The 23,692-nt window shown below is 44.7% G+C and overlaps 2 protein-coding genes across 5 annotated transcripts in view; both read right to left on the bottom strand.

Annotated features, from left to right (window-relative positions):
* Positions 1 to 498: 498 nt before the first annotated feature.
* On the bottom strand, positions 499 to 15,695 carry LOC310752275 (lysozyme C, milk isozyme-like). Of its 3 annotated transcripts, none has more exons than XM_083592334.1 (5): positions 15,324 to 15,695; positions 9,934 to 10,026; positions 9,048 to 9,203; positions 3,749 to 3,842; positions 499 to 941 (listed from the first exon to the last, which is right to left on the bottom strand). In XM_083592334.1, exons 1-5 carry the CDS (start codon positions 15,352 to 15,354, stop codon positions 797 to 799), a joined length of 519 nt encoding a protein of 172 aa, XP_083448460.1. In that variant the 5' UTR covers positions 15,355 to 15,695; the 3' UTR covers positions 499 to 796. The 3 variants fall into 3 exon arrangements, with proteins under 3 accessions (XP_083448460.1, XP_083448461.1, XP_083448459.1); XM_083592335.1 differs by lacking the exon at positions 15,324 to 15,695 and adding an exon at positions 13,435 to 13,625; XM_083592333.1 differs by lacking the exon at positions 15,324 to 15,695 and having other exon boundaries at positions 9,934 to 10,349.
* A 768-nt stretch (positions 15,696 to 16,463) lies between these two features.
* The window catches only part of LOC310752276 (lysozyme C-like), a 45,875-nt gene continuing 38,646 nt past the window's right edge, over positions 16,464 to 23,692 (bottom strand). For both annotated transcript variants that reach the window (XM_083592337.1, XM_083592336.1), the window contains 2 exons: positions 17,821 to 17,896; positions 16,464 to 16,682 (listed from right to left, as the gene is read on the bottom strand). In XM_083592337.1, the coding sequence (XP_083448463.1) occupies positions 16,541 to 16,682; positions 17,821 to 17,896 (218 nt within the window). In that variant the 3' untranslated portion in view covers positions 16,464 to 16,540. The remainder of the gene's footprint in view (positions 16,683 to 17,820; positions 17,897 to 23,692) is intronic.

Raw genomic sequence — 23,692 nt, 5'->3', positions numbered from 1 at the left:
CTGGCTTTGAACACTGATATCTAGATAATGGCCATGTCCAAAAGTGCCTTGGATGTCCCAGCTAAGCCTCTTCTAAGTAGATCTAGGTGATAAACACTTTAGTACCGGGAGGTTTTTAACGATGTGGCTGGGGAAACCCAGCCAGATGGACGGGGTATAAATAACAAATAACAAATTTTATTACATCATGATCTATATATTAATTACAGGGTATTTGAAACTTGTCCAGAAACCCCAGTTGATTGACAGTATCTTCACGGATTTGTCATCTGTTTTCATGCAGAGGTGGGGAACCTATGGCCCTCCAGATGTTGTGGGACTGCAATCAGCCCCAGCAATCATGGCCAGTCATCAGGGATGATGGGAGCTATAGCCCTCCAAACATCTGGAGAACCATAGATCCCTCATCCCTGTTCTAAGTGATGCCGGGAAAATTATAAGCAAAACTGTGAGGGGAATAATGGCTGTGATCTTAGCAACAAAATATTGGAAACAAAATTATTGTTCTGTGACAAGTTTATGAATAAAGAATTGTAACATAAAAATACAAGAAGTGACCAAGAATCAAGAGTTATCAGTCTGGATACCTCAGCTGGTTAGAGTATGGTGCTGATAATGTCAAAGTTACAGGTTTGATCTCTATATGGGACATCTGCATATACCTGCACTGCAGATGATCCTCAATTCTATGAATGTTTCAGTGTCTGTTAAAGACCTAACATTTTACAATTGGTCTACTGTAATCATCAACTGTAACTGATTTAAAAAAACATATGAAAACAAGAAGTATTGACCATCATTTATGAACCTTTATGTGTAATGGGTTCTCTTTCTTTTTCTTCAGCAGTTGTTGGAACCATTCACTCATTGGGAAAAACATTACACACCGTAAAGCAATTATGGTGATTGCTTCCACACCACAGTGCTTCTCATAGAGTGGCCTAAAAGCGCAAGGGGTGGTGGAGAGAAAGAGCTGGTGAGCAACACATTAAGATTCTTTTTGTGCACATGTACACATGTACATTCTCAAAAAAACACAGACTCTTGATAAAACCATTTGTACAATCATATCAAGTTTGCTTCTCTGAATCCTAAACTTTTGATAAAAGTAACACAGTGCTTATATGTAAACAGTTTATTGTATTTCTCCTTGTCAGCCAGTAATCACTCAGGGCTGGAAAGACACGTCATGGTCCACCCTAGATAACTGGTTCAAGAAACAGGTAGGTAGCCGTGTTGGACTGACACAGTCAAAATTAATAATAATAATAATAATAATAATAATAATAATAATAATAATAGCTGAAGAAGTGTGCATGCACACGAAAGATACCCAGAACAAACATAGTTGGTCTTTAAGGTGCCACTGGACAATTTTTAAATTTTTTTATTTGGTTCAAGAAAGTTATGTTCATCCCTATGTCAGAGAAACTGGGAGAGATCATCAGGGGGGTTGGGCTGGGTGTTCATCGGTACACAGATGAAACCCAGCTCTACCTCTCCTTTAAATCGGAACCAGTGAAGGCAGTGAAGGTCCTATGTGAGTGACTGGAGGGAGAGGGGACGGGCAAGTGTGGCGGACTCCCTAGTCCTGAATGGAGTAACTGTGCCCCTGAAGGACCAGATGCGACCAGTCATTTTGGACTCACAGCTGTCCATGGAGGCACAGGTGTCCAGGGCAGCTGTCTACCAACTCCATCTGGTACCCCGGCTGAGACCCTCCCTGCCTATGCCCTGTCTTGACAGAGTGGTGCATGTTCTGGTTATCTCCCGCTTGGACTACTCCAATGTGCTCTATGTGGGGTTACCTTGGAAACTACAACTAATCCAGAATGGGGCAACTGGTGACCGGGAGTGACCACTGCAACCATATAGCACCAGTCCTAAAGGATCTTCACTGGCTCCCATTACGTTTCCAAGCACAATTTGAAGTGTTGGTGCTGACCTTTAAAGCTCTAAATGGCCTCAGCCCTGTATACCTGAAGGAGCATCTCCACCCCCATCACTTAGCCTAGGTCCTCCTCCGAGGGTCTTTTGGCGGTTCCCTCATTGCGAGAAGCAAAGTTACAGGGAACCAGGCAGAGGGTAGTTGCACCCACCCTGTGGAACGCCCTCCCATCAGATGTCAAGGAGGTAAAGAACTAAACAACTTTTAGAAGACATCTGAAGGCTCTGTATCAGGAAGTTTTTAATTTTTTACCTTTTTTGTATTTTTCTGGAAGCCATGCAGAGCAGCTGGGGAAACCCAGCCAGATGGGCAGTGTATTATTATTATTATTATTATTATTATTATTATTATTATTATTTACCTGCAATCTTCATGTCACATCAGTCAATCAAAAGTTTATAACAGTCAACAAGCCATTAACAGCAGGGGAGCTGTCTTGGGCCTCAGGTTTATAGATGTGATGTAACGCGTGTGTCCCGGCCTCAGAACCTGACCTCCAGTGCCACCGGAAGTCAGGTTCCAAGAGTTCGAAAGACCTCTGAAAGCATCTCCCAGGTCTCACAAGACATGACTTCTGGTGATTTGCGAGGCACTGGAAGTTGTGGTTGGAGCCCTGTGGTGTGGGTGCCAAGCACCCACAACAAACTTTTTGTGAGTGCTCGGGCACCCAAAGCCCCCTATAGTTGGTGCCCCTGATTACCAGGTAACACTAATTGCTACATTTCCATTCAGGAGTGGGGCTTCTGCCAGCTGAGATGGCCAAAGGCTGGGTTGCTAGGTCACATGCCTGTGCTGAATGAAATTTGAAATAGTGGTAAGTATCAGGCTCACCAGGATCCACAGCAAGACCCACAAGCTGCAATCCACAGCTTGTGGGATTAGGCACATAGCTAGCGGGTTGGGCAAAAACACAGGATGCAGTCCACAGTCTGGGCACACAGAGACAGTCAGAAGATGTTGCTTCAGCTGCTCTTGCAGCCTCATACTGAGACATAGAATCATAGCACTGTAGAATTGGAAGGGACCCCCAGGCCGGAACCTCATTGCAGAGCTCAGCTAAAGCCCAGGTTGATGCAGAAAACCCTCATTGTGAGGAGGCCCTACTCAGAGTAGCCCTTTACTGCATCTGAGCACTTCTCTTGAGTAAGATAGTCTCAGGCTGCCTCTTGAACCACCATTGCTCCCAGGGACTCAGGGGTTGTTCTGTTTCCACTCCAGAGAGGCATGAGGCAAAGTGAGGAGATCACCTCAGGCAGCAGGGTCCACAAGGGCAGCAGATCCCAAGGTAAATCTTTATTTTCCCCTTGTTCTTGATGTAGATCTTCACTTACCCCAGGGAGGGGAGGGTCAATTTGTGGTTCACCTCAGGTGCCAATATGTATTGGACTGGCCCTGACAGAGCAACCTCTCTGCAACTAGGAACCATCGCCAATCTCTTCCAAGAGTCCTGACACCTCCTCAACTGTTGCTTTGGGCTGTTCCTGAGTGCTGCCAGTTTCTGAGAGCTTGAGAGCATCTTTGGCCACATCCTCCTTGGAAGACGAGTTATAGAACGTGGGCATGACAACCTACCTCACTCTTTTTTGGTACTCACCCTGTTTTGGTACTCAGCCTGTTTCAGCTCAGGGGGTGAACCCTTGGCTGAGGTGTCTGAATCAGGGTGGATGACTTACAGCAATGTATCTCCAGCTGAGCTGGGATGTGGGACTTCAGACAGCAGGACTTCAGGTACTTTTTAGCTCCTTGGTTTTTTCTTATTAAAACATTCTTACATGCAGGGAAGCTGATGCAATTACTCACCATTCAGAGAACTGTTTTGAATTGACTATCTCCTTGTCTCCAATAACTTTCTTCACACACTCGGTGTCATCTTTAATATCCTCATCTAGGAACTCTGTAGAGGATGTTAATAAAAGCAAGTCAAGGAAGAACAAATCCTGGTCCAGGTAGACTTCCTGGATCTTTGATTCTGGAGGCTGTGTATATGTGGAATGTGAGCTTTTACCTTAACTCAAAGGAACCACCTTTACTCTTTCCAGTTAGCTTTCCATGTTTGAGGAACTGTTGGATGTGATAGGTGGTAATGCTCCATAGCAAATATGAATATAACGCTTTCGTGTTGCAATATATATGTTTAAGGGAGCAATTCTACATGTAAGAAGCTGATGTTAAGCAAGCTGGTGTAAAGTATCAGATCTAAACTCTAGGTAATTATAAAATTGTAGGGTTGGAAGAGACCACGAGGGTCATCTAGTCCAACCACCTGCAAAACCTTTTGCCCAAAGTGGGGCTAGAACCCAAAACCCTGAGCTTAAGAGTCATGCTGAACCATCTGAATCAGGAGCAGGGCTACCGCTTGCTGAGCCAGCCTAAGCCTGGCAGAGGAGAAACAAGCCTTCAAAACAGACTTTAGAGTTACACTACATCACCCTTCCTGCCACCTTAACTAACACCAAGTTGCCAGGTCCCATGGTAGAGCTGAACAGGCTTAGGATTCAGCTAAAGTCCCCTCTGGCCCTGCCCCCACCACATCCTCAGAATGCCCCTTTTTCAGGGCTTACTCTGTCTTAAGATCTGCCAAATTTGGCTAAGCTGGCTGCATCGTGGCTGTGGAAAATATGCTGTAGTATCTCCAGCTGGGCCAAGGACAGGGAGCCCAGCTGCACTGGGAATTTCCCAGCTCTGCCAGAGATCCATTGGCTCCTAACTGTGCTCATCCTGGTGTATCTTATAGGATTGTTCCTCTAATAGCTGCTGCAAAAGCAACTGCAATTTTGCAAAGGATAATAAATATTTGAAGTAAGAAACTACTTTGAGCATCTATAAAAGATATGAATAAGCTTATTTGTTCTTTCCAAATATCTCTTCATAGTATTATGTTTCAGTGTTATGCTCAGGGGTATTATGATTTGTTGAAACATGTTCCAAATCTGTGATGAAGATAGAAGAACCTGAGCCTAAAACCTCCACTAGGCATCTTCAATTCAGTATCAGGTTGTAACACTACCTTGTGGTTATTTAGTGTGCATAGTGTAAAAGCTTCCAGGTTGTCTCAGAGTCTAAGCCTTTGGCCCAAGCAAGCCTAGTATGTGGGCACAACAGTCACAAACGCCAAGTGTGAATCTGATTAACAATTCTCCAGTTTAAACTGGGAGTGAGACAGCATGTTCTCCCTCTAATTCATTTCCTGGTGCGTGCATGGATATGGCCAGTCCATAAGAACATAAGACAAGCCTGCTGGATCAGGCCAATGGCCCATCTTCACAGTGGCCAACCAGAGGCCTGTGGGAAACTCTTAATCAAGTCCCCTTTAGGGAAAGTTTTTCATGCCAGGAAGAGCCACCCAGAGATTTCTTGTTCCTGTCTGCCCAAATGGAGGAGGCTCTCTCAACACTGCAGAGAGATGCAGATGAAGAAGAAGGGAATGAAAGGGGTTAAATCAGGCATGTCCAAAGTCCGTTTCGGGGGCCTAATCCAGCCCGCTGGTTGGTTTAATCTGGCCCCTGTGGCAGTTTATTTCCTGGGGTAAAATTGTAAAAAACCTCAAAAACTCCAACCCTAAAAAAGCTCAACAACTTCAAAGGTTGGGGCCCTTCACGTCATCAAATCTGGCCCTCTTTGAAAAAAATCCCAGGGCATGGAAATCCCAGGGCATGGGAGGAACAGACTTCATCCACAGATCACCTTGATGCCTGGCTCCTGCTCCTGCATGCAATATGGGGGCAGACTGAGGCACTGGGTGCAAAAGCTTTTCGCCTGACGCAAACCCCCATGCTGCTATTCGGAAGCAGAGGTTCTCCTACTAATTGGATTTTAATTGGCATAAAGTAAGGCATACACCAGAGGAGACGCCATCAAATGCAAGTTTTAAAGATATACAAGTGAGGATGGATTATTGTATGGAGTAATATTGAGATTAAAAGAACAGCTGAAGCTGTGTGTGGTTTAAAGTGATGGAAGTGGGGGGAGTTCTATTGTTTGAATGGATCATCTTGTGAAATCAGAGCTGATCCCCACCCACCCCTCAAAAACAATGGAAAAAGAAAAGAGACCAAGAGACCAAGAGGAGTTGAGATACAGCCTTAGAGGAAGGACATTGGCCAGAAAATGCCGTCATAAAGATGGAAGGAATTTGGTGGCTGTGGACAAACAGAGGCTTCAAGGATGGTGGTGAATCAAAAGGAAAGAGCTGCCAGACTACCTGCGGCTATGCTTGAAACAGGCTGAGGAGGAAATGGCAAAGCTTCAAGACTGATCAGCGGGAAGGAGTAGACTGCTGTAGACTGTTGTTTGTCTGGAGAAGCCAAGCAGTATGGGAGCATTGTGGGATGGAGCTAAACTGAGAAACCTTGAGAAACTCTGGGATTATAGCTCCACCCAAGAGCAGCAGACGAACCTCAAGGACGGGGCAGCAAACAAAGCCAAGGGTACAAACAGTTGGACATATTAGACTGGCACATGCTGACTGAAAAGAAAAAAGTCAGAGCTCCTCACTTGAAATTCTTTGAAAAGTTAAATAACATAATAACAGGAACAGAAATCTTTAAGAATGCAGCTGCTATCTAAGTGATTATAATATCAATTGGAATGTAATTAGAAGCTAATAAGAATATGAATCGCAGTAATATAATGCACTATGGAGCACGGCAAACCACTTTAATTAAATTGAGTTTGTTTGGAAGTTCTAGCAGAGGAGCACAGCTATCGTATACCCTTGACCGAAGAACGGTACACTCCTTCTATCTGGGATGGTCGTCCTCTCCCACCGAGCGCGCAACTTCGGAAGGGACACACATGGAGCGGTGAGGGAGGAAGGGGACACCTGCCTAGCCAGCCAGATCAGTCGAATCAACCCTGGCGATCAATGGGGTGACAGATGTCGCAACCAGATCGCCTGTCTGAATTGTGCATTGCTTTGTAACGATTTGTTGGGTCTCTGGACCGTAATAAAGATAGATAGATTGATTGATTGATTAAATCGCATTACATAATTTGGAATTAATTGGAATTAATTTGGAATCAATTGGTATTTGTATAATTTGTATAATTGGATTAATATAGGGAAACTAATAACATATGAAAGAAAAAGGAAGAGCCACCCAGATGATAAAGGAGTCTGAAAGCCTTCCACACAAAGAGAGGGGAAGGAAGGATCATGGGAAACTGGAATTAATGGACCTAACTTAGTCATATTAATTAATTTCAACTGGCTGTGAGTGTCTGGAGGTGGTTGGAGGATAGATGGTGGTTAAGAGATTGAGGCTGAATCCTGGAAAATACTATTTTGAGGGGATAGGGGGTGGATGGGGGCTAAGACCCTACCCGCCCGCAGACTGTCTTGCCAGAGTGGTCCACTTGGACTTCTGTAAGGCTACATATGAAGGTGACTTGGAAACTAAAACCAATCCAAAATTTGGCAGCTAAAGGGTCTTCACTGGCTCACGTTTCAGAGCACAATTCAAAGGGCTGGTACTGAACTTTAAAGCCCTCAACAGTGTTGCCCTGTATACCCGAAGGAGCGTCTCCAACCCCCTCGTTCAGCCCAGACATGGAAGTCTTTTGGCGGTTCCCTAACTATGGGAAGTGATGTTACAGGGAACCAGGCAGAGGGCCTTCTCAGTAGTGGCACCTGCCAGATGTCAAAGAGATAAATAATTATACAACTTTTAGAAGACATCTGAAGGCAGCCCTGTATTGGGAAGTTTTTTATGTTTGATGTTTGATTGTGTTTTTATATGCATTGGAAGCCACCCAGAGTGGGTGGGGTATAAATATTATTAAAATAGTATTAGTAAAGCTAATCTGTCTCCTGAGAAATCTCTATGTTGGACAAGAAGCTACAGTTAGAACTGGGTATGGAACAACTGATTGGTTCAAAATTGAGAAAGGAGTACGGCAAGGCTGTATATTGTCTCCCTGCTTATTTAACTTATATGCAGAATTCATCATGCGAAAAGCTAGGCTGGATGAATCCCAAGCCGGAATTAAGACTACTGGAAGAAATATCAACAACCTCAGATATACAGATGACACAACCTTGATGGCAGAAAGTGAGGAGGAATTAAAGAACCTTTTAATGAGGATGAAAGAGGAGAGCGCAAAATATGGTCTGAAGCTCAACATCAAAAAAACTAAGATCATGGCCACTGGGCCCATCACCTCCTGGCAAATAGAAGGGGAAGAAATGGAGGCAGTGAGAGATTTTACTTTCTTGGGCTCCATGATCACTGCAGAGGGTGACAGCAGTCACAAAATTAAAAGACGCCTGCTCCTTGGGAGAAAGGCGATGGCAAACCTAGACAGCATCTTAAAAAGCAGAGACATCACCTTGCCAACAAAGGTCCGTATAGTTAAAGCCATGGTTTTCCCAGTAGTGATGTATGGAAGGGAGAGCTGGACCATAAAGAAGGATGATCACCAAAGAATTGATGCTTTTGAATTATGGTGCTGGAGGAGACTCTTGAGAGTCCCATGGACTGCAAGAAGATCAAATCTCTCCATTCTGAAGGAAATCAACCCTGAGTGCTCACTGGAAGGACAGATCCTGAAGCTGAGACTCCAATACTTTGGCCACCTCATGGGAAGAGAAGACTCCCTGGAAAAGACCCTGATGTTGGGAAAGATGGAGGGCACAAGGAGAAGGGGACGACAGAGGACGAGATGGTTGGACAGTGTTCTCGAAGCTACAAACATGAGTCTGACCAAATTGCGGGAGGCAGTGGAAGACAGGAGTGCCTGGCGTGCTCTGGTCCATGGGGTCACGAAGAGTCGGACACGACTAAATGACTAAACAACAACAACAACAAAAGCTAATGAGTTCCACCAGCACAACCGGCTTCCCCCTGTGTGCTCCCGAATTGGCTTGAAGAGATCAGGAGAAACCCCAGGACAATGCATGAGATTAGGAGAAGGGGAATAATTCCTCCTGGCAAGCTGAAATGCATGCACTGATGGAACAATTGCACTATGTTAAATTCCTCCCATAGGGTCCATTCTGGTTACATTCCAACTAGCTTAAGCCTTTAACACTTCTTAATAATAAGAAATAACCTGGTGATCTTGAGTCACACATGGCAAAGGTTTATAAGGAGTCACTTACTATCGCAGGCAATGCTGCATTTGTTCTTCGAGGCTTGCTTCCCATTACTGCACCATTTGGCACCATTCAGTCGGAATAATCCATAGTATGGATGGTCACCTTCACTTGTAAAGTAGTTGGTAGTCAAGTTACTTGCAAATGTAGCCAAACAGACAACTGGTTATAGAAGCATGGTATAAAAATCAGAAATGTGGAATATATTTTAAATAATAAAACCAGCTCCAAAACATTGATATAGGATGGGATTTTAAAAATAACTCCAATTTCAGCTCCAGATTCAGTTTAAAAGCTTTAAAATAATTGATATTAACAATTCTGCCTTAACATATGTGACTCATTCAATCTTTCTTGTTGTAACATTATAAAATAGCAAGTAGTATATATCATTTTATTCTATTTGGTTTATATTCTGCCTTTCAAAGGGCTCACAGGGTGACTATAAACATTTCTAACAACTTCTAAAACTTTTCAAATGTCGTGATGCCTCCTTTGAATCATGCTAGTTGACAATTCACAGTTTTGAGAGCTAGCAATTCAAAATTCTGCATTTCCTGTTGTAACCTTGTAAAATAATAGGGAGTACACACCACAACATTTCTAACGGCTTTTAAGACTTTGCTACGATATTACAAATTTCTTTCTCATGGTTCTTGCAAGTTCTATAGGTTATTAGTTTCCAGTTTCCAATTTCACCACACTATTTGAAAAAGGACAGTAAGTGTTAATAAGGATAATTACTTTTAAACAAAAAAATATATGCATGACAATGCATGACACACACTTTCTTCAGAAAAGCGAAACGGGAGGAAATTGAAATCACATACTGCAAAATGCATCTAAGTTAATCATACCAGTAGGGTGGAAGTTGTATAACCCATGAACTCACATTGATGTAAACCAGTCCATGTAGAGGAGTCCATTCCATAACTTCTCAGTAGATAAAACAGTTCACAGGCATCAAACACTTTGGTCTCATGGCCTACAATGAGCAGGTAGAATACGGAAAGGAGAAAGGCCTTCATTGCTGCTGATCTTTGCAGAACAGTTTGTCCTCCAGAGCCCAGGTTTTATAGTCCCTGGCTGTAGGCTGTCCATTCCATCTGCAAGTGTTCTTCTTCTTGTGCCATCTCATTGGAACATCAAAATCTGCCTTATATGGATTTTGGGCCCATCCAGCTCAGTACTGCTTACAGTGACTGGCAGTGGCTCTCCAGGGTTGCAGACAGGGGTCTCTCCCAGTCCTTCCTGGAGATGCTGGGGATTGAATCTGGGCCCTTTGGCATGCAAGGCAGATGCCCTGATGCTGAGAAGAAGAAGAAGAAGAAGAGTTTGGATTTGATATCCCGCCTTTCACTCCCCTTCAGGAGTCTCAAAGCGGCTAACAATCTCCTTTCCTTCCTCCCCCACAACAAACACTCTGTGAGGTAAGTGGGGCTGAGAGACTTCAAAGAAGTGTGACTAGCCCAAGGTCACCCAGCAGCTGCAGGTGGAGGAGCGGAGACTCGAACCCGGTTCCCCAGATTACAAGATTACCGCTCTTAACCACTACATCACACTGGCGAGCTATATGGCCCGCTCTTATAGGGCAGCTAATGGCTGTAGCAACAGCCTAGCCTTTCCCACATTACCTGGAGCCAATTCCACTTCTAAAAACTGTTAAAGGAAGCACTGGGTTTACAGCTGCCATCAGACCCGTGCCTACACCCACCTTCAAAATACTCATGCAACTGGTCCTACAGGTCTGGGAAACTTAGCTGAGCCTCGTTCCAAAATAGCTGTACATGGGCATTCAATGCATATGTACTATTGTGTGTGACAGTGAGTGGGAAGCAGACATGATATATTTTCTGAGGGACACCACAAGGCAAACCTGGTGTTCATTTCAGCAATGGTAGTATGATGCCTTTCTTGATGCCTTTTGGCATCAAGAAAGAATCTATTTCTTATCTGGAAGCATTTAATCTTCAACCCTCTGCTTGATGTCACTCACAGGAGCCACCTCCTAGGGGCTGAGGGTTATTTGCCCCCAATAAAAAATTCTGAGTGGGCCAGCCACCCCCCAAGCTAATAGACATTGCCATTCAAATGGTGTGCATGCACCACACCATGTGAATCATTATTTTATTTAAGATGGTACCCCTGGTGTCACTCAAATATAGTAATTTTACATATTTACTTCAGTGTTTTGAAAATATTTGTATTCTGCTTTCTGCTTAGCAGGCTTTGAAAGCAGTTGGCAACAACAGCAATTAAAAATGACGAACATACTTTTTAAAAATCAAAAAATCACAGGCAATATATATAAAAATTACATAGCAGTAACCAACAAGGAGAATGTCACAACAAAATAGAGCTAGCCCTCTTCCCAAATTCCTTCAGAAATGGGATACTGTTTGCACCTTCTTTGGCTCCACCTAACTTCCTTGCTGCCACTTTTTTCAGTTCCTGCACACCTGGTCTCCTCGTGAGTAACACTGCTACCATTTACGGGAAGGGAAAGGGGCAAGTTGGCAGAGAAGTTGGGGCTGTGCAGGTGTGCAGTAGATGCCATCTGGTGCTCCTGCCTGCATATCTGCACAGTTCCAACCTCCCTACTGCCTTCCTCCTCTCCCTCCGGGCTGTTTTCCCTTTTTCTAGTTGAAACTTCTGAGCACTTCTGATGCTGCTGGACTACAGTCAGGGATATGTGAACATGCCAACATTCCTTTGCATACTCATCCTTTATTTTAAATTCTGATGCAATTGATTTACTTGTGCAAGTATTTCTTCCATTTCATTGTCCACAGAAATATATGCATCTTCTTTTTTTACATATAGCGTACACATAGCTGAGCCATCAAAAAATATTTACATGCTGTTACCTTCCCTGAATGCTGCTTTTCAATTGTAGCAAAAATAATGAGTCTTGTGGTACCTTAAAGACAAAACCATCTATTTCACTATCTTGATTTCTCAGTCCAGTAGAAGCATGTCATGTTCTCTCACTTCCTTCACACAGGCATCAGGAAGGACAGTTTAGCACTCTGTGGACATTTTTCACCTACTATCTTGGATTGTAGAAATTCTTCTGGGCATATTATACATTTGACAGGCATGTTCCTCCACTCAGTGTGATGCCACATGTGTGATTAAGCCCCCCTTTTATTGGAATGTTTTAACTGTGTATTTTACAAAGAAACTGGTCGTGTGTGCATCTGCTGAAATAACTCTCAAGCTAATTTATTTTTAAATGTATTTGCAGTAAACATGAATTTGTGTTTGACAGCTTGAAATCCCCCCTTTTTCGTGCCAATGTATTTCTGCCATAAGGGATGTGGGTGGCGCTGTGGTCTAAACCACTGAGCCCAGGGATTCCCGATCAGAAGGTTGGCAGTTCGAATCCCTGCGAGTGACAGGGTGAGCTCCCGTTGCTCGGTCCCAGCTCCTGCCAACCTAACAGTTCGAAAGCATGCCAAAAAAAAAAGTGCAAGTAGATAAATAGGTGCTGCTCCAGTGGAAAGGTAAACAGCGTTTCCATCTGCTGCTCTGGTTTCACTAGAAGTGGCTTAGTCATCCTGGCCACATGACCCAGATAAACTGTCTGCGGACAAAAGCCGGATCCCTCGGCCTGTAAAGTGAGATGAGCGCCACAACCCCAGAGTCGCCTGCAACTGGACTTAACTGTCAGGGGGTCCTTTACCTTTATTTCTGCCATGTGAAAAAAAATATCGGATGACTGATTGGTTCATTTTCAAATTCACAGTACAAAAGGGAATGATTGAATAGATCAATCAATCTATTCAAGGTTGCTGCCTCCAGCAAAGAACAAGTTCTTTGGAGAGAGGCATTGTATAGAAGTGTTTATACACTAATACTAGAAGCCTTCACACTAAGATGGGATAGCTGGAGCATCTGGTCTTAGAGGAGCACAGAATGAATACAACAGAAACCTGGTGAAAAGAAGTGAACAATCCATGCAAACAGCTGATCAGAATTAATTGCCTTAAGAGGTCCAGTTTGGTGCAGTCATTTTGTATGACATGTTGGGGTGGTACTTTTGGCAGGCCAGCAGCTCACAGCTGCAGTGTACCATGAATGTAATCCTTCAACGCCCTTGGGAAATTGTAGTTCATGATACAGCAGCACAGTTTCTTTTTCAAGGAGGAATGTATAGAAAATGAAATGGCTGCCCCTCTGGGCACTACGGACTTCTGGTGCAGAAATTCAGAAAAGAAAAACAAGTTTACCACCTGCTGGACACTAGGAATGGAAAGATCAGACTATTTCACTCCATTTCTGGTCCATCTCCTTTTTTTACACATCTCATTGCATTCCAGATCCATTTCTATTTTGAGGTTTAAAAAAAAAACTAAAAAGAAAATAAAACTGCACTTAGATTGCAACTTACATTATTACCAAACTCGTGGGTGGGGAACACAGGGATTCTTGGATGTTGTTGGACTCCAACTCCCATTAACCTCAAGCCAGTGTGGATAATGGTAACAGTTTATGGGAGTTGCTGGATGTTCCGTGGCAGATGTTCCGTGTCTGGCTCCAAATTTGCAGTTGCCGAGTCTAAACTCCGCCCCGTCCTCTTCTTCCAACCCTTCCACTTCCGCTCTTTCCCCCTCCTCTCACTGACTTTTTCGCGCCTTTGTTTTTGGGCTAGCTATTCCTGGCCTCTCCCCTTCTGTCTCTAAGAACATCTGACACAGAACATCCAGCAAAATCTGAAGAGCGGTCATAAGGTGCCCGTCTCTGACTTACGTACTACCTGATGCTTCAAGCTACTAGGAAGCTGCTCACAGTACGGATAGAATTTTCTGAAAATGTTGAGCTTGTCCTTTACAGTTCTTGCATATTGTACACATCATTATTACATGAATATTATATGCATGTACCTTGGGACAAAAGCAATGACAAACCTAGACAGCATCTTAAAAAGCAGACATCACCTTGCCAACAAAGGTCCGTATAGTTAAAGCTATGGTTTTCCCAGTAGTGATGTGTGGAAGGGAGAGCTGGACCATAAAGAAGGATGATCACCAAAGAATTGATGCTTTTGAATTATGGTCCTGGAGGAGACTCTTGAGAGTCTCATGGACTGCAAGAAGATCAAACTTATCCATTCTTAAGGAAATCAGCCCTGAGTGCTCAATGGAAGGACAAATCCTGAAGCTGAGACTCCAATACTTTGGCCACCTCATGAGAAGAGAAGACTCCCTGGAAAAGACCTTGATGTTGGGAAAGATGGAGGGCACAAGGAATCATAGAATCATAGAGTTGGAAGAGACCACAAGGGCCATCGAGTCCAACCCCCTGCCAAGCAGGAAACACCATCAGAGCACTCCTGACATATGGTTGTCAAGCCTCTGCTTAAAGACCTCCAAAGAAGGAGACTCCACCAGGGGACGTCAGAGGACGAGATGGTTGGATAGTGTTCTCAAAGCTACCAGCATGAGTTTGACCAAACTGCAGGAGGCAGTGAAAGACAGGAGTGCCTGGCATGCTCTGGTCCATGGGGTCACGAAGAGTTGGACATGACTAAACGACAACATATGCATGTACACTCCAGGTTTCCTAAAGTAACCAGCAACATAAACAGATATGTGCAGCAATGCATATAATTGTAAAAACACCTATGTATTAGTTATGCCTCCTTGTGTTGGAGAAATATAGTACCAGATGGGGCTTGATTCTTTTACATATATTATGTGTATGATTATGGGGGATTGCATATAATTCTGCATATAATCAGTTGCTGATTTATTTATTTATTTATATTAAATGTTATCGGAAGGTTACCAGATTTTTTTCAATGAATCCGGGGACCCTTTTCAACTTCAATGGATTTTGTATGGGGACTGATTTGTAAATCCGGGGGCTGTACCTGGGAAATGGGGACGTCTGGTAACCTTATGTTATTGCCTTCAAATAATGCGGGGTGGTGGTGGTGGGTGCATTTCAGCTTATTAGTTGTAATTGAGTTCTCATTTGGGCAACACTTCTTTTAGGCAGCAGTGTAGTGCCAAATTTAGAAGTGCTATCTTCTTGATAGTCCCAGCAATGTGCCCTCACAGCCACACCCCTTCTAAGTGAAATATACTCAGAGAACATAGGTTTATACAATCTTCCAGGATGGTACAAAATCTTATAGTTATACAATAATAATAATTAAGTGTGCAATGTGATGATCAATGCATATAACCATGTGTTGCCTTTCAGCTGCTATTTTCTGTGCACGTGCATGGGCAAATGATCTGGAGTACTCTACTATCTTCTTTCTGAGTGACTTAAGTTTTGTTTTCTTCAAAGAGCCATTGTACATAACATATGTTGGACACCCTTCTGTTGAAATGGAAGCATCTTGTGTTTTCAGTTTTCCCAAACAGCGGCTGGGAATCAAAGCCGGCAGAGAGAGATAAGGACACTGGGATGTGAGGTGGAATGTGAGAGGCAGGAGGGGCAGCCGAGTGGCATAGCTTCAGAGAACAGAGAGCAGGCAACAGATACCAATCTTAGCTCAGAGACAGAAGGGGAGAGGCCAGGAATAGCTAGCCCAAAAACTCGAAGGCGCGAGAAGGTCAGTGAGAGGAGGGGGAAAGAGCGGAAGTGGAAGGGTTTTTTCCCATGTTGGAAGAAGAGGAAGGGGCGGAGTTTAGACTCGGCAACTGCAAACTTGGAGTCAGACACGGAGTGAAGGAACTCCGGAGTGATTTATGTGTTTGAGCAATAAACCTGAGATAATTACTGCCAGTCTTGCTTCTGTGGGAGAGCTAAGCCATTACAATGCTTAGCTTTGGAGCATACAAAACAACTCATCCTCCGTTCCTTCCCAAGGGCCTTCTCCAGACTAACCCTAGGAGCCAATCCTCGGCGACTGAGTCACTTCCTTTCACTGTGATTGGCTCCAACCAGCACAGAGAGTGAGAAGACTTATTTCTCTGTGGCTAGAAAGCTTTCCTCTCATGCTGAAGACAAGGACCTTGCTAGATCCCTGCTGCTGCAATAGAAATGAGTCTTTGACCCCCTGCAACCCCAGACCACCACAGCCCTGCTCTTTGGTGTCCAGTCATGACTGAGAACTGCATGAATGAAGCAAGACCCCCTTAAACAGGCACCAGCATACACAACCCTGATTGGATGAACTATTGAATGTAAAACAGCTGGATATCTTTGTGTACCTGTTTCATCCTTTCTTAGGCATGGAGGCAAAATTATCCCACCTAGCATGCTGCAGCTGCCAATTGTGAGGGAAAAATACAAGTAGCTGGATGGATTTTATTTTGATTAATAATGGCCTCGATCTTATTCACAAAGCACTGGAAACCACAGAGGCTTCCATCTTTAGAAGAATAGCGAAGATGTGAGGTCAAGCTGTGCTAGACATCCTTAGCATAAAAGCCAAAGTTTACAAAGACGAAAGAAGTCATCAAGCACTTTTATCATTGATTGGCTTTTATTTCTTTTTGGAAGAGACTTAAAACACAATGAAAGAATTCCCAGTTAGTTTTTTAATTAAAATGTATGTGGACTTCCTTTTTCTTCCCGTACAATACTAAGTTTTTGAACCAGGACTGATATTCCAAAAAATAAGAGCATGAGAGATGCAGAATGCTGAGGGCTCCTCTGCTGCAGTTTACTTGATAATGTGTCCTAAAGGCACAGAAAAAGAGGGGAGGGGTTGCACATCAGCATTCTTTATGAGCAGGATGTGGCCAATGTACACACGGGAACATTACAAACAAGAAAATAATATTGATGTCGCAGTAAAAACTGGGCTGTGAACTTTTCAGTGCTGCAGCACAAAACTAGAGGTAGAACAATAAATTGGGACATGCTCCCCATGTGCAGGCATGCTGCCTCTGATACTGTAGTTGTCATGACTAGTAGCCATTGACAGTCCTCTTATCTTCTGTGGGCCAGCCCTGATGTAAAACCATAAATCAGGGCAGGTCCAGGCTTGTCCTAGCAGAACAAAACACATTGGGGTGATTTGTGAGTGCCTGGTGATGTGAAAGGTGAATTTAGCAGAATAATAACCTCAAATTATTATTATCTCCCCAAAGCTTGAACCTACTGACTGGATAGTATGCCGAAACTCACTGAGGGAAATTTATATTTTGCACTCAGAACTAAAACTCTGCAAAGGTAATAGGAAAGAAGGCAGGTGCAAGAGATTTAATAGCAAAGAAATGAGTATCCATATTTATTTTATACTTAGCAAAATAATTGTCACAAGCCTCACAGTGGTATCAGGCTTGGGTTGGCAGGATCTGACACCGAGGAGGGAGGAAACACAGGGGGAAAGGAAACCTGGGCTGGAGGAACACCCTGACTTCAGCTGACTTTTCCTCACTTACATGGAGGAGCCTTTGCCTGTGTATTTTGGACATGAGGCCGGGCAATAAACACCCTCATATTGCATGAGCAGCACCTATTCCAAAACAAACTACCCTATATGGAAATGCCCTTAATATTCATCGTGTATCATATTTCGGCAACCCTTTTCATAACAGAATGACCCAAAGGAACTTCTATGTGTTGGTGTACCTTCCTTAAGCATATGAGGATTTTGAAGTGAAAAGATTGCAGATTTACTTTATCATGAAAGATCTTGCATATATCTCTTAAAACTATATTTACTTACTACAAAAAGAATGATTTGTGTCTCTTACTTTCATCCCTTAATAAAGGGCCTTTAAAAACAGTTTTTTGTTTTCTGCTTTGACTTGATTACATCATTTTCCCCAGCTGCTCATTCTGATAAAGCAGGAAAGCTGATGTCACTCACCAATACTCCAGCCCTTTCTCGGTGATAACCTTCTTAAGGCACCTTACATCATCTGCAATATCATCATCGAGGAGATCTGTAGAGGAGAATGATGAAGACAAGTTAACCAAGAACAAACCTGAGCCCAGATATAGATCCCAACTGAGGCCTCAAAGGCACAAGAATTGTATCTCTGGTGATAGGGGGTCATAGACATTCAGTGATTCAGAGAAAGCTCTTGGTAGGCTTATATCCTCCCAGTTTGTTTCCTCCTGGTTGACATGATAAGGCATGATGCTTCGTAATAACAATGAACATAACCTCCAACATGTTGAGCACCCAAACCAGGATGTGTTTCTTCCTGGCCGTGCTCCCACGTGAGTTACATCACCTGCACAAGATCACAGAACCCAAAAGACTCATTTTTTCCAGTGCTGTGCTCTCCTGGCATGCAAAAACATGTGTGTCATGGTGCTGCAAGAGATTGTGGCCCCGAAAAAGTGCTTTTTTCAGGATGATATTGCAGCACTCAAAATGGCCGCCATGCTCGTGCAAAAAAACGGGATGTCCTGGGACACTTGCAAGGTATGAACAAATATCATAAGAATGACAAACAGATTAATATGCAGTAAGAAACCATCCTGCATGTCAACAAGGGTGGTCAACAACCTTTTTCAGCCGTGGGCTGGTCCACCATCCCTCAGACCATGTGGTGGGCCAGACTATTTTTTTGGGGGGGGGGGATGAACGAATTCCTATGCCCCACAAATACCCTAGAGATGCATTTTAAATAAAAGCACACATTCTACTCATGTAAAAACACACTGATTGCTGGACTGTCCGCGGGCTTAGGTTGCCTACCCCTATTCTAGAGGACAATTCTCTTACTTGAAGATGTTCTCTATTTGAGGGCAGTGGCGTAGGAAGGTCAGGTGGTACCTGGTGCAGAAAATTTCTTGTCACCCCCACCCCACATTGATTTATTTTAATTTTGCCTGTAAAAATGGTTTGACTTTATTTCATATTTTCTTACAAAGGAATGTTGCTCCCTTCCAAGGCCTTTTCCAACTGGCCCAGGGGGTGGGGCCCAGGCCCTCACACTCCCAGTTACAAAAGTGCAGAGTTGTTCTGCTATTGCTTTCCTGTTCCAAGTGTCTAATGTGTTTTAAAATGTCCTTAAGCAGTCGGTGGCACTTTAAGTTGTTTCTTCTCCCCCCCCCTTTTGCTCTGTTGGGGTGGGTGGGATGGATATCTGGTTGGGGATTAATTTTCATCTGATTCCCTGGTGGCCTGCTGGAATGTGGAGTTAACTAGGGCTATCGACTGTCTCCCAAGCAGCCTCTCCGATTGCATGGAGCCCGGACAGCCCTTTGGTTTCCCCCAGAGATGAGGGCAAGGAAACAATTGCTGAGACGACTAGAGCGCCGGTGGCAGAGAACTCATTCTGAACCGGACCAGACACGGGTTAGAGCTCAACGTCGAGCATACCAAGCGGCGATAGCCACGGCGAAGAAGACTTTCTTCACTGCCTCTGTTGCATCTGCAGAAAACTCTTTCAGGAGACTCTTTCAGGTGGTCCACAATTTAACAGAACCACCTTTACCACCGGGGCCTTGTAAAGACCCCAAGATCTCCTGCAACAATTTTGCAAAGTTTTTTGCAGATAAAATCACTCATATTCGGAAGGAGCTAGATACCACCGTGGGAGCAGGGCTGGGGCGGGAGAGTGCTAGAGCCCTGTCTGGTCAAGTTGCATGGAATCAATTTCAATCCGTTACCCCCGAGGATGTGGACAGGCTGCTTGGACGCGTGAAACCAACCACCTGTCTCCTTGATCCTTGCCCATCCTGGCTAATAAAAGCAAGCCGGGAAGGGCTGGGCGATGGGCTCTGCAGGGTGGTGAATGCTTCCCTCTGTGAGGGAGCTTTCCCAGACCCGCTAAAAGAGGCGGTCATTAAACCACTTCTTAAAAAAACATCTTTAGACCCAGCCAGTATGGCCAACTATCGCCCAGTCTCAAATATTCCATTCTTGGGAAGGTGATTGAGAGGGTGGATGCTGAACAACTCCAGGTACGCCTGGAGAATGCAGACCATTTGGATCCCTTCCAATCGGGATTCAGGCTTCACCATGGGACTGAAACTGCCTTGGTCGTGCTGGTTGATGATCTCTGGTGGGCTATGGACAAAGGTGAAAGCTGTTTTCTAGTTCTGCTGGATCTCTCAGTGGCTTTTGTTACAATCGATCATAACATCCTTCTGGACCATCTGGAGGGCACTGTTATTACAGTGGTTCCACTCTTTCCTCCAGGCAGTGTCCAGAAAATGGGGGGGGGATGTGTTCAGACCCCGGGGCCCTCACTTGTGGGGTGCCTCAGGGTTCTGTCCTCTCCCCCATACTTTTTAACATCTACATGATGCCGCTGGGAGAGACCATCAGGGGGTTTGGGCTGGGTGTCCATCAATATGCGGATGATACCCAGCTCTACCTCTCTTTCAAATCAGAACCAGTGAAGGCGGTGAAGGTCCTGTGTGAGTGTCTAGAGGCGGTTGGAGGATGGATGGTGGATTGAGGTTGAATCCTGACAAAACAGAAGTACTGTTTTTGGGGTACAGGGGGCGGGCTGGTATGGACGACTCCCTGGTCCTGAATGGGGTAACTGTGCCTCTGAAGGACCAGGTGTGCAGCCTGGGAGTCATTTTGGACTCACAGCTGTCCATGGAGACACAGGTCAATACTGTGTCCAGGGCAGCTGTTTACCAGCTCCATCTGGTACACAGGCGGAGACCCTACCTGCCCACGGACTGTCTCACCAGAGTGTTGCAAGCGCTAGTTATGTCCCGCTTGGACTACTGCAATGTGCTCTACGTGAGGCTACCTACCTTTAAAGGTTACCCAGAAACTGCAATTAATCCAAAATGTGGCAGCTAGACTTCCGGTTGGTTGCCCGGTAATGGCAGACGGGAGCTCTTTTGGCTGAAAGAGCCCCAGCGCAGTGAAGCAAGGAGAGACCGCAAGAGCGACGCGTTCCCCTGGGGAAAACCTCAGATCGGGCATTCTGAGGACCTGGTGATCCGGTGGATGCCTTCTGGCGACTCCCCCACTCCCCGGTAAGCTCGTAGGAGCCCCAAGAGCGAGTGGGGTCGGAGACGCGGCACAGCGGAAACGACTGCTTCCTTCACAGCGCGAAGCTCCGAGTCTGGGGTTCGTGAGCGGCCAATTCCTTCAAAAAAAAGGACTTAAAATTTGGAACTGTAAGTAAAGGATAAAGTTTAAATTTGATCAAGATTAGCAGGAAAAGGGGGATTTAAAAACGGAGGTCGATCCCTTTCGTTGAACTAAAGTAGAGTCGGTAAAAGAGGACTGAAGCCTCAATAGTAAAAAGACTGTTTGAAAGTTTGCAAGTCAAATCTAATGCCCCCCTTCTGCAGGGGGAGGGGGGGAATTACTTTAAGTTTTAAAAACCCTGAGAGACTGTGATTAAAGTAAAGAAGCTCCTTCATTCTGCTGCGGACCCCCGGGATGGAAAGGCTAGACTCCATTGTGACATCACAATGGAAGGTGAAACATTTGATTTTCGATTCCATTGACTCTGTTATTTTGTATCCTGCTGCTGTCTGGACACAGTTTAAAGTAGCTAAAAGTATCTGTTACCTCCAGGATTATCTGTTAAATTCCAAAAGTGACTTGGAAAATTTCTTTTACAGCCTGGCTTTTAACAACAAGGAACAGGGGGGCTGCGGGCTGCCTGGGCTGGCACCTGTGGGACTGGTGGTGGGAATCTGTTTTTCTCTCTCACTCCACTAAACTGTGGGAATGAACTTGAAATTCTTGAGTGCTGACTAACCAGATAAGGGAACTGGAAGACATGGCTCTAAAAGTGCAGCCTTTGAGGAATCAGTAATGAAAATCAGAGACAATACAAATCGTAATACAGAGAGTATAGAAAAATTGAATAAAAAGTTTGAAGATTTAAGTGTTGAACTGAAAGAGGCGAAGAATGAGATTACAACACATGAGACAAGGTTGGCACAGCTTGAGACAGTTAGAGTTTCAGATTTGGAATGAATACAATATGAAAATTCAAATTCTATTGCATTTCTTCAGATGAGGGAATGGGAATCTCATCTAAGATTGAGAGGGGTCCCTCAATTGGAAGAAGAGCCACTCAAGGAGTGTTTGACAGACCATTTTGTGGCGTGGTGGGACTTGAAAAAGGAAGAAGTTGAACTGTGGATAGAAAAAGCCTATAGGTTTGGCCCCAAAAAGGATTCAAAAATAACTTATGACTGCATAGTGGTCTTCAAGACCAAGGAACAAAGCGATATCATTTTGGGACTGCAAAAAAGTTTTAAAAATTCAGGATAAACCCATTGTCCTTTTCAAAGAGATTCCTAGACACTTCTTGAACCTGAGATCCAGTTTCACAGAATTGGCAAACATCTTGAGGAGGAAAAATATCTTCTTCAGGTGGGAATTCCCAGAGGGTCTTTCCTTCAAATTTGGAGGAAGAAAGCAAAGAATTAAGACTGTTGGAGAGAAGGACAGATTTCTGCAAAAGTACTCGGTGGAACTTGGACTGGAAAGCCTGCAGCTGCCAGGGGTAGGAGCGGTGACCCCTTAATCTAACATCATGGCTTTGAGAATTTATTCTTGGAATGTTAATGGTTTAATCTCCTCAGAAAAGGAGACAGGTTTACTATGTTTTGGGAAAGCAGAATTTGGATGTAATTTGTTTACAGGAAACACACATTACAAGGCTACATAGAAAAAATTTATCAAATAAGAAACTCTATCAAGAATTTATTTCTTCAGATAAAGTGAAAAAAAGAGGAGTGGTTTTCTATATCAAAGAAAAATGGAACCTGTAATGGTTCTAGGGGTTGCTCATGCGTAAATCGGCGCCACACCTGGCTGGGTTGCCTGAATGAACCCTTTCTGTCTGGACAGCCACTCGCCCATGGCTGTCTCAATCTCTGGCAGAATCCATCAGTGGGCGTTTCTTGAACTTTTTCCAGCAAAGAAGCTCTTTGACGCCTAGTCTCCGCCTACTCTCCCTGCGCGGAAGCCTTCTGCGCAGGGAGGGTGTGGGCAGCGGAGGACCCATGCTCTCCCCGCTGGTCCCCGGCGAGGAGTCATGGAGCCACCTCGCCGATTCCCCCATCTGCCCCCCCTCTCCACTGGTGCTACGCTGATTTCCTTCCCCAGAAGATGTGCTGCTTCTCTCCCTCCCGGGACGCTCTCCGGAATCCCTCTGGAGCCCTCTGGCTCCGATGGCAGTTCCCTGACATCCACTGCCTCCCCAGGACCCCCTCCACCCCGGCGCGATTTTCCGATACAACCTCGTCTCTTTCCTCGGCCGACGATGCGGGGAATCCCCTGAAGGAGCTGTCACCATCCTCTGAGGATTCAAAACCAGCCTCCCACCCGCTCAGATCTCTCCCCGCAGGGTGGACCTCCCAGTCTGATTCTTCTCCCTCTGACACCTCCCCTCCCTCCTCTTCGGAGGCAGGAAAACCCACAAAGTCCCCTTCGTCGTCTGTGGTTCCAAATTCTTCCTCCCAGAATCTCGTTAGTGGTTTTGGCTTATCCGGGAACGAACTGTGGAATTCTTCCACCAGATAGCCGTCATTGATTGATTCAGCGGGGACCCACGTGTTTTCTGACCTGGGTTCTCCCTCCCAAGCTACCAAGTACTCCACCTGGCGACCTCGCCACCTTGAATTGAGTATTTCCGTGGCTTGGTTGCAGTGTTCCCTCTCCTCTACCCACGGGTGGGTGGTGACTCCTCCCTCCCGCCCCGGAAATTCCTGCCCCTCCCTGTACGGTGAAAGTAGGGACCTATGGAACACCGGATGTATCTTCATGCTGTCCGGCAACTTGAGTTTGAATG

Source organism: Podarcis filfolensis (assembly GCF_964270895.1).
Source record: "Podarcis filfolensis genome assembly, chromosome: 17".
In the NCBI taxonomy this organism is placed as follows: Eukaryota; Metazoa; Chordata; class Lepidosauria; order Squamata; family Lacertidae; genus Podarcis; species Podarcis filfolensis.
This window is presented reverse-complemented; position numbering and strand designations above follow the sequence as displayed.

Excerpts from the sequence above, each read along its gene's own strand:
- LOC310752275 (XM_083592333.1), bottom strand. The coding sequence starts at position 10,069 with ATGAAGGCCTTTCTCCTTTCCGTATTCTACCTGCTCATTGTAGGCCAT. Across the intron at positions 9,204-9,933 it reads ATGGACTGGTTTACATCAAT|TTGTCTGTTTGGCTACATTT; the intron begins GTGAGTTCATGG and ends TTCTATAACCAG. Across the intron at positions 942-3,748 it reads TCAAAACAGTTCTCTGAATG|GCCACTCTATGAGAAGCACT; the intron begins GTGAGTAATTGC and ends TTGCGCTTTTAG.